This window comes from Propithecus coquereli, unplaced genomic scaffold (genome assembly GCF_000956105.1).
Source record: "Propithecus coquereli isolate 6110/MARCELLA unplaced genomic scaffold, Pcoq_1.0 Scaffold76, whole genome shotgun sequence".
In the NCBI taxonomy this organism is placed as follows: domain Eukaryota; kingdom Metazoa; phylum Chordata; class Mammalia; order Primates; family Indriidae; genus Propithecus; species Propithecus coquereli.
This window is the reverse complement of record NW_012153729.1, coordinates 8,405,629-8,416,124: the sequence shown is the minus strand read 5'-3', so window position 1 is coordinate 8,416,124 and position 10,496 is coordinate 8,405,629. Positions and strand designations below refer to the sequence as shown.

At 53.3% G+C, this 10,496-nt stretch overlaps 1 protein-coding gene across 2 annotated transcripts in view; it reads left to right on the top strand.

The window, feature by feature from the left end:
- ST6GALNAC1 (ST6 (alpha-N-acetyl-neuraminyl-2,3-beta-galactosyl-1,3)-N-acetylgalactosaminide alpha-2,6-sialyltransferase 1) overlaps nt 1–9,508 on the top strand; it is an 18,600-nt gene extending 9,092 nt beyond the window's left edge. Inside the window, exons 2-9 of one of the 2 annotated variants that reach the window (XM_012662275.1) lie at nt 5,971–6,646; nt 7,419–7,587; nt 7,734–7,905; nt 8,130–8,268; nt 8,504–8,607; nt 8,789–8,878; nt 8,962–9,061; nt 9,317–9,508. In XM_012662275.1, coding sequence (XP_012517729.1) covers nt 5,971–6,646; nt 7,419–7,587; nt 7,734–7,905; nt 8,130–8,268; nt 8,504–8,607; nt 8,789–8,878; nt 8,962–9,061; nt 9,317–9,508 — 1,642 coding nt within the window. The remainder of the gene's footprint in view (nt 1–5,970; nt 6,647–7,418; nt 7,588–7,733; nt 7,906–8,129; nt 8,269–8,503; nt 8,608–8,788; nt 8,879–8,961; nt 9,062–9,316) is intronic. The other variant, XM_012662276.1, reaches the window with a different exon arrangement.
- Nucleotides 9,509–10,496: the final 988 nt, after the last annotated feature.

Sequence of the window (10,496 nt, the reverse complement as noted above, 5' to 3'; positions counted from 1 at the left end):
AGTGTGTTGAGAACATTACAAATCTTGTCTTTTATAATGGCTATTTTGAAATATACAATAAATTGTTTTTGGAGTTTGAAAAGAAAGGCAGAACGACTGGTTCCCATTTCAGATAAGACAAGAGACCCTGAAGAGCTGATCGAACACAAAGGGATCTGGATCAGCCAGCTGGGCACCAAGGGAGTCTTGGAAACTCCAGGCCCAGCTAGCAAGTGTGTCCTGGAGGCAGGAGCAGCTCGAGGCAGGGAGTTCCCAGCGGAGAGTGAGGACAGACACCAGGGAGGAGCCAAGGGTTGGTTTGTTCCTCTTTCAAGGAGAAGCAGAATTACAGCCAGCAAGAGGGAAGAGGGAATGGGGGACGAAGCCGATGGTGGCGATTGCTGAGAGAGAGTCCGGCCACTCACCACCATGCAACAGGCACAACCAATCTGGAGCATCTTCCAGTCTCTGTCCCATAGAGTAGGGGACAGAGTGCAAAATTACTTAGGGAATCAAAGGGGTCTTTTGAGCTCTTTTCTTATCCTTGATGAAATGATCTTCTCCTCCTCCTGGCTTTATTAGTGAGTAAGCTTTGATTTGGAGTATTATTCCCAAATTTCAGTTTGGACGGCCTCTTTGACGTCCTGGTTACCTTCGACATTCTCCCGCTGTATCTCCAGGGTTATGTGCTGGGAAAACACTGCACTCTGGCCGCCAGCGGTGGTTTTATGGCCGCAGGCATAGATAGCGTTGAACCTTTGGCCGCGTCTTTGCCTACATGTTCCTTTTGGTGATACGCCCTTGAGAATATAGACACCTCCCATCTTTTTTTTTCCCCCCGTAAGATAAAAGAAAAGAATATAGAGGGAGGAGGTTGCCAGGTGATTACTCTTTTATTAGTTTCTTTCATTGAATAGAGCTGTGTGATCCCTGTGAATGATAAATTTATTTTTTCAAGTGCAATATTTTATATGTTTACCTCCGAAGTACATTAGAATCATGAAACTAAATTGCTTTTTGCTTGGGTGTGATCCATGATTAACTTTCCTGTGCCCCTGGATCAGAGGACCTTCCTGGAAAAGAGGCTCTCGCCGACCCAGCCCAGCCCACAGCATACACGGTCAGGACCACACAGGATCTGAGCAAGATGACCACAGGGCACTCAGCATATGGGCACGATTTGAGCACTCAGTAAATACCAAGCATGAGAATAATAAACAACCACATCCCTAGCAATTATAGGTGTATTTAATTATAGGGAGTTAAAGGAAACTTAATTATATAATTTTGTCCCTACCCGGGTCAGTGCTGTGACTTCCTGTAAAGCTTAAATGAGTCATCGATCAATTGTAGCATTTGCAGATGGAACAGTCATTCCGGGAGTCACTGGCTCACTCTAACAGGGCTCCAGAGAGGAGTGCCTTGTGTCCTCAGGGCCGACTTGACCACCGCGAGATGGTCAGCTGTCCAGGCCTTCTGGTTTGAGACGAGTGATGTAAGAGACCACCCCACCTCGTCGTCTCTCCCAGTCGTACTCATGTGAAGATGCCTGCCAGCCAGGCAGCAGCACCCATGAACGTTATCCAGATGGGGAAATGTGTCCAGGATGTCTCGGCAGAGCGCTGCAGGGGTTGGAAGGGAAGCTTCCAAAGGCCTCTTGAGCTTGGGGGTGGGAATTGGAGGGAGGGAATGAGTCCCCCAAGAGGCCCTGCTGAGTAACAAGGGCTGTTTGCTAAACCCAGTGAACAGCTTGTTCCTGTTTTGCTGAGTGGCTCACCCGAGCTTGGAGCTCATACTGCATTGTCAGCCCCAAGGTGAGTCTCATCCCCACCCCACAGCACGCAGACCTTTCTACTAAACAAATGTGGAAGGACTCGATCAAGAATCCATTCTTGACTAGCTCTGGTCTCCCACTCTGCATTGAGGGCGTTCTTTCTTAAGGGGTACTTTGAGGGTGTCTGCCCCGCTCATGAGCTGATAACCCCCTCTTCTCTTGACACTGTGCTCCTCCCATGCACAGGGTTTGCCCTGAGATGTCACAAACTGTATGACCCAGACTCCTGGTCATGGATGGAGAGGGGACCCAAGTGGGCCGGAGTCTTCCTCCCAAGAATGAAAAATTGGGAACAAAGAGAGTCAACAGTCCTTAGAACAGGTGTTATGGGATGGCCACCTTCCACCACCAAGAGCAAAGGAAGTTGGTCTGCAGAGAGGGAAAGAAAGAGAAGAAAAGAGAACAGGCCGGGTGTGGTGGCTCACGCCTGTAATCCCAGCACTTTGGGAGGCCAAGGCGGGAGGATGGCTTGAGGCCAGAAGCTCGAGACCAGCCTGAGCAACACAGCGAGACCCCATCTCTAAAAAAAAATAGAAAAATTAGCTGCATGTGGTGGTGTATACCTGTAGTCCCAGCTACTCGGGAGGCTGAGGCAGGAGGATCCCTTCAGCCCAGGAGTTCAAGGCTGCAGTGAGCTATGATGACGCCACTGCACTCCAGCATGGGCGACAGAGCGAGAACCTGTCTCAAAATAAATATAGAAATAAAAGAAAGCAGAATCAGGGAGCAGCGGTAAGAACAGAGACCGTGCTAGAGGGAGGCTCCTGCTGCCAGGCTCTTGCTCTGGGGTTTCTTGAGACACTTTCTATCTTTGTAACAAATCCCCTCTCCCCGCTGACCTTCTTCTTAATAGAAAATGAAAAGAGATTTAGGGTTTGAAGGCTATTAGCCTTTTCAGGATGTTCCATATCTCAGTCCGACCCCGCCCCATGGCCTTTTGCTTTTCTCTGGTCTGAAATGTCTCCCATCTCAGTGACTCCTCTGAGCCACATCACAAAGGCAGAGGCACTTCCTACACACGGCCAGGTAAAGGTGTGTGTGTTCCAGACAACAAGGATACCTGGGCGGTAGAAATAAGGACACCACTGTCAGCCCTTTCCTGACGACCTTAAAGGAATGGAGGTCTTGATTAAGTCTCAAGGTCGGGACAGAGAGTGCACCTCCTGGAAGACCTGAATAAATGCGTTTCCTCGATGCTAAGTCTGGACATGGGGATCAACCCGGAGGGTCACCACAGCGGGGGGATGGGCGCCCTAGAGAGAGGAAGCGTTAACACAGGTAACCTGCCCACTTCACGTGTGGCCTTGGGCCAGCCTGCATTTCCCCAAGAATGAAAGATCTCCTTTGTCTTCTGCCGCTGGTCACAATAATCACCTGTCACAAAGGCCCAAGGTCCGTGCCCTGTTGAAATTTACATTCCGTGCACACTGCACGGAACAGACATTTCACAAACGTTTGGTAAACAAGGTGTTTTTGCTGTGTGCGTATGTCAGATTCCGTTCCGATTTTGTGTAAATCCATCCACGTCCTGTTGGGCTCAGAAACCCTTTCCAAAGCACGGCTGTGCCGTGGCGTGGCCCTGGGACAGGTGGCAGTGAGGGCAGCACAGAATGATTCCTACCTCCTCGGAGTTTGTGATTTAAGAAAGAGAGGACATTGCCCTGAACGAATACAGCCCCGACACATGACGAATTCGACGCTCTGTTCGGTTTCAGCGTCCACATTTCTGCCGGAAACAGAGCTGCCCGTGGCATCTCCTCGCGCTCACCCCTTGCCCAGCACCTCCCAGTCGCAACTTGACATCTATTTGTGCCATTATTTGTCATCCCGTTGTGTCTTAGGCTCCAGGGGAGGAAGGACGTATATGTGGCTAAGCTCCCCGCTGAGGCCCAAGTAACTGCATTGTGCTCTGAGGAGCACTCAGTAAACATTTGCTGTTGAATCGCGTGATGAGCGGAAGTCGGAGCAGCAAGCAGCGGACTCGCAGAGCAGACCCGAGAGCTCCGCACAGGACAGACTGGGAGAGGCTAACAGCAAGGAACATCAGTGCGGGGGAGGGGAGAGAACATCAGTTGTGTATTTTGTGCGAGATGCCTTGCATGTGTTGTCAGTTCACGCTCAGAGGAGACTTCTCTCAGAAGCGAAAGGCGGCAGCCCATTTTACAGATAAGAAAACCGAGAGTCAAGTTGAGAAGATTTCTCCCAGTCACCCCAGCTAATAAAGGGAAGTGTCAGGATTGTCACTTGTGTCTTTTTGGCTACAGATTTCATGCTCTTTCTTGTTTTCTTCACGTAGCCTCAGTAAGTCTGTTATACGTCGCTCAGAAGAAGACTGGTACAAACAGACAAAGAGAGCTCGGGACAGATGTGACCAAGAGGAATGGGGGAGACTAGGATCCGAGGGGCAGACTAAAGGAGCGGGAGCTGGGGACATGGACGTCCACCTGGACAGGGGCCAGGATCAGCAGAGGAAGATTGTTTCTCCCAAGGCTCCCCGGAATCCCTCCCCAAATCTCTGTCACACAGGGACCCCACCACAAAGTTCTGTTAGAGAAGTGTGCAGAGCGGAGGATCCAGGTTTCTCTGGACCAGGTTTCTCAGAACACCTGATACTAAGTGGCAGAAGTGAAGTGATGGTTTTGACAGCCTCGCATAAAGGTAGAAAATAAAAAGAAAATAAAAGCCAAGTGTGGTGGCTGACATCTGTAATCCTAGCACCATGGGAGGCTGAGGAGGGAGGATCACTTAAGGCCAGGAGTTCAGAGGTTGCAGCGAGCCGTGATAAGGCCACTGCATTCCAGCCTGGGTGACAGAGCGAGGACCAGCCTAAGCAAAAACGAGACCCTGTCTCTACAAAAAATAGAAAAATTAGCCGGGTGTGGTGGCTCACACCTGTAGTCCTAGCTACTTGGGAGGCTGAGGCAGGAGGATGGCTTGAGCCCAGGATTTGAGGTTGCAGTGAACTATGATGAGGCCACTGCATTCCAGCCTGGGGGACAGAGCCAGGCTCTGTGTCAAAAAGGAAAAAAAAGAAAGAAAATAAATACAATACCAGGAACTAAAAACCTTGAGTGCCAGAAGTCAGACCAGCCACCCTAAATCTATCTTTTTACTACTGCTAGAAAAAGCATTCTGGGATAGAAATCAGATTGTGCCCCTTCACCCCAATGACCACACACACTTCCTTCTGCACACCCCCACTTCCCACTTGAAATTCTTCCATGGCTCTTCCTGAACAAGTGGACACATGATAAACTAAACCCTGGAATGCAACGCACAGTGCAAATCCTACTCCGGTCCTGCCACTAACCCTGGAGGGGAAGCCCCCTAACTCCCCGGGGAGGCAGACAGAACCCCTCCTTTGTGCTCCCTCCACGCTCACACGCCCCAGGCAGCGCAATCACTCACATCCCTGGCTGTCTCACTAGAGCTGTCCTTGCTTACGGGTGGGAAACGCGCCTTTCGTCTGCGATCTCCAGCATCTAACATGAGAGGTTGCAAAAGGAGTGGGCTCCCCACAAATATTTGTTGAATACGTATATTTTTCCTAACAATGCCAACAAGCAAGAGTTTGCTTTTAGGCAGGGTTTGACTCATGCTAGTGTTTAAAGTAAGTCTTTAAGGCAGACCTTTCAAAACCAAGGTCGGCAGCCGTGGCCTTCACCTGAAGGTGTCTCTTCTACTTCCTTGCGAATGAAGTTGCCGTCCTTGGTTACCCATGCTTCATTAAAAAAACAGAACGGTCAACTGAATCACACAAATATTAGGTGACAAGACCAGGATCACACAGGCTCATTCTTAGAACTCACAAATCAGACTGGCCCAGCATGCGGGGGCCCAGGAGTGAGCACGGGGCTGAGGGTGCAGCGCCGGGGAAACATGTCCACGCCAGTCTCGGCATCCGGCCCCAGCTCCCCAAACACCTTGCTCCTGCCAAGGGTGCCTTATTGGTCAGAGGTAAGTGTCCAGACCCAGTGCCAAAGGGTGCAGGGTGATTTTTGGTAGTGAGTGGTGATACACGTTCCCTTCATCTCCCTTAGAGACTGGTTTGCAGTTGGCCTGAAGCTGCAGAATCAGTCCTAGTCATGCCGCTGACGACAGTGTTTCTGTAGTTTCTACAGTGTTCAGCCTTCATCAGACACTATCTGTGTCCCCAGGTATCAGTCCAGAGAGAATCTTAAAGAGAGAGCTGCAGAGTCACCACAAAAGGCTACGTCCGGGGCACCCACTGTGGGCGGGAGGACAACTGGCTATGTGGAGTCCGAGCCAGAGAACAGTGCCCTTGACACGCAGCGCCAGCCCACAGCCCCCGCCGGGGCAGACAGCAGGACAGACGCCAGCAAGGCACCCCGCAGGGAGCGGGGCAGAGTGGCCAGCACCGCACAGACGGCATTACCAAAGAGGCAGGAAAAAGAGAAAACCGTGGCTGGCACACCCAAAGGTCCGGACTCTGGGACAGAGGCCCCATCACTGAAGAGTCGGGTCACAAAGACGACCAGAGGAAGCGGGGGCCAGACCAGGAAGGTGACTGCCACAAGGACAGCGTTGGCTCAGGGCAAAGCAGTCACCACCGCTAAGACACCCATTCCAGACAGGCAGGGCACACTACTGCCCACCACGGGAGCAGTGTTGACGACGAGACAGAGAGGAGTGACCACAGCAGCCGTCCCGCCCACGAAGAAGAAGGCTCAGGTCACCCCACCCGCCACCCTTCTCCAGAGCGGCACCACACGGACAACCCAGAGACAAAGGCTGAAGGCCTCCAACTTCAAGGCCGAGCCCCGGTGGGATTTCGAGGAGAAATACAGCATGGAGAAGGGGGGTCTTCAGACGGTGAGTTCTCCTCTGCAGTCCCTCCGGGAGGCAGCCCTCCCCACCCTCTCTGCACCTGCACCTCCCGCAGGAGTGTCAGGCTTTGCCTTGTCCTGCTCATGCTCACCCTGCCTGCCCCCGTCCCACCCTCCCCTCCTGTGATGTCCAACACCGGGAGGGGCACAGGCCCCAGAGTCCTGGTCTGGACAGCATGGGAAGAGGTGGATGAGGAGGGGCCTCCCTGGAGCCCCTGCAGGAGGCGTGGGGGCTCATCAGCCCTGGGTGAGAGGGTGTGACCTGCTCTGGGGCTTGACATGGGAATCGTCCTCCAGCACGGGGAGGGCGCAGGACTAACAGGACGCCCCGACCTCACGCCAGCCCTGATCCCCAGCAGTGCCTGTCTCTCCTGCAAAGCCCACCGCACAACCTCCACTCTCTTCCAACCCTAAGAAAACAGCCTGGGCTTAACCACGCTGTCCTTCCTATGGCCCTGCACAGAGGGCTGGATTTAAGATGTGTCTGTTTGCACACATACCAACGCAACCGTGGCACTGACAGCGCGCTGGACATTTGCCACGTTTGGGGTGGTTCCTCTCACGCTGGCAAAGGTGCATTTGCCTTGAGGGCCTGGAACATCCATCCCCTGGGAACCCTCAGGGGGCCCGGATTATTGGGGGGGCGCGGAGTAGGACGGAAGAGGCAGCAGAGGCAGTGCCGTCCGAACTGCGAGGCTCAACCCCTGGTGGTGGCCTTCCTGGGCCCTCCCTGCCTGACCTAGCCCTCCTGCGTGCAGACCTGCACGGACTCTGTGAAGGTCAAAGCCTCCAAGTCGCCGTGGCTCCGGAACCTCTTTCTGCCCAACCTCACCCTCTTCCTGGACTCCAGCCACTTCAACCAGAGCGAGTGGGAGCGCCTGGAACACTTTGCACCGCCCTTTGGCTTCATGGAGCTCAAGCACTCCTGTGAGTCCTCACCCAGGGGCAGGCTGCGGGGGACGCGCTTTCCACCTCCGGTCTGCCTCTTCCCTGGGGCCCGCCAGACCTGGGAGAGATGACGGGCCGGACTCCTGTCCCCTCCAGGGCTCTGAACGGAGCCCCCCTTGTTCCAGTGGTGCAGAAGGTGGTCACACGCTTCCCTCCCGTGGGCCAGCAGCAGCTGCTCCTGGCCGGCCTCCCTCCTGGGAGCTCCGGGTGCGTCACGTGTGCCGTGGTGGGCAACGGGGGCATCCTGAACAACTCCCGCGTGGGCCAGGAGATAGACAGCCATGACTACGTGTTCCGGTGAGTTGTCCACCCCAAGGTCCCCCTTCTACGCCTCTCCTGCAGATACGGGCTCTTCTGAGAGAACCCATGCGGCGTTCCATGCCTGCATCTGGAAGGTGGAATTCCTGGGCCCCCAGAGAAGTTCCGCACGTACCTGCGGCCTCCCTCTCTCCGTCCTTTCCTGCTCCGCCTGCGCAGCTCCCTCCTCCCCTCACGTGCTCTGTCTGCTTCCCCCCCACCAGACTGAGCGGGGCTGTCATTAAAGGCTACGAACAGGATGTGGGTACTCGGACGTCCTTCTACGGCTTTACTGCCTTCTCCGTGACCCAGTCACTTCTCATCCTGGGCAACCGGGGTTTCCGGAACGTGCCTCTGGGGAAGGTGAGCAGAGGACCGGGCCTGCCCACACCCAGACTGTGGGGAAGCGAGCACGCAGGCGGGGCAGGGAGATGGGTCTCTCGTGTCTGGATGGAGACCGTGGCTGGTACGGTGCTCTTCACACGTGGGGCAGGAGCAGGGAGGACAGTCAGACTAGGCCAGAAAAGGGCGAGTGGGCAGCCTGGAGTCAGAGCCTGAAGGCAGCACTCCTGGACCTCTGGCTGTCCTTGGTCCTCAGGACATCCGCTACCTGCACTTCCTGGAAGGCACCCGTGACTACGAGTGGCTGGAAGCGCTGCTTCTGAATCAGACCGTGAGGTCGAAGAATCTTTTCGGGTTCAGGTACCATTGCCGCCCCACCCCTTACCCCAGGCCGAGCTGTGCAGTGAGGGCTGTGAAGGGCTGGACAGGTAGGGACAGCCTTAGCCTTCACCCGGAGATGGAGTCGTGTCCGTGACCCTGACTCAGCCCACACCAGGCCAGGTGTGAGAACTGAGTCCGAATGACCCATGCCTGACCCCAGGCACAGGCCCCAGGAAGTATTCCGGGAAGACTTGCAATTGGACAGATACCTGTTGCTGCACCCGGACTTTCTCCGATACATGAAGAACAGGTGAGAGCGGAAAGCACGTGGAGGACCTGGGTCCCTCTCATCCCTGCAGCCTCCTGAGAGTGCGGGTCTGGGGCATTTCACAGGTTTCTGAGGTCTAAGACCCTGGACACTGTCCACTGGAGAATATACCGCCCCACCACTGGGGCCCTCCTGCTGCTCACTGCCCTTCACCTCTGTGACCAGGTAGGACTTTGCTTCAGGAGGAGGAACACCTAGAGAAGCAGCTCTGGAGCTATTCCCAGACCTGCTCGGCAGGGGACAGTGAGTGTGAGTGCGTGCACGTGTGCATGTGCATCCAGGGACCTGCTCCAGACCCCCAGGGGTGGAAACAGGATAAAGGGATTTCCCCCTCTCCCCCACCCCTGCCGAGATAGCCCATGAGCAGAAGCCTGGGGACAGCAACCCCAGGCCCTATCTCTTCCTCCAACCCGTACGCAGGTGAGTGCCTATGGCTTCATCACCAAGGGCCACGAGCGCTTTTCTGATCACTACTATGATAAGTCATGGAAAAAACTGATCTTTTACATAAACCATGACTTCAAGTTAGAGCGAGAAGTCTGGAAGCGGCTACATGATGAAGGTATAATCCGGCTGTACCAGCGTCCGGAAACCGCCAAAGCGAAGAACTGACTGGAGCCAGATGCAGTAGCCTCTTGCCACTCCCAGGGCACAGCGTGCGGTGCCAGTCGTGAGACTCTTCTACCGTCTTCCCAGGGCCCGGGCCAGCCTCGGAGCCCTTCGGGAGTCCGAGGGAACACTTGGAAAGAGGACAAGACTCTCCCCAGATGGCAAACGATTGGTCATGGTTTCGAAGTTCTCTGGAACGCTGCCGTGGGTTCTGATGGAGATTCCTGAGACTAGGGATTTTTAACCACATGGGGTGATGAGTGGGCAATACAATTTCTGCCAAAAAGCCTCTTCCTGTCCAAAAGCTACCTGGTACAGAGGAAAGAGCCATAACTTACAGAAACATATATTAATAGATTTGGTTTGAATTCCAGATCTTCTACTTAGCAGCTGTGAAACCTTGAAGGTTAATTTCATTGCAGATCATCTAGAGGACCCTTCCAGAGGTATTATTCTAGAAGGGTCTGCTCTTTTCCTTGTCCTTGAGCTATCTAACAACTCTGTGTGTTGTAGAAAACTGATGGTAATATAAATGATTCTTGTCCATGGAGGTGCAAATAAATATTGTACAAGGAAGATGTGGTTAATTATTACTCTGTGGATAGTGACCAGTTTGTACCTATTAGCAAATTCTCTTTAATATTCCTGATTGCCTATATGTGTGTCTATTCTTTCGATTTTTCTTTGAACCAGTTTTTACATATCACTGGTTCCTATATTAATTAATGAGTTAAATGAGATCTTTGACATGTATTCATTTTATATTGATATGAGAGTCATGACTTTACCCTTTAAAAAAATCATCCTTTAACATTTTCTTAGGCCACGGTTTTCTAATCTGTAAAATGGCTTTTGGGGTATCTATTTCATGAGGATTTTTTTTTTTTTGAGACAAAGTCTCGCTCTGTTGCCCAGGCTAGAGTGCCGTCGCATCAGCCTAGCTCGCAGCAACCTCAAACTCGTGGGCTCAAGCGATCCTCCTGCCTCAGCC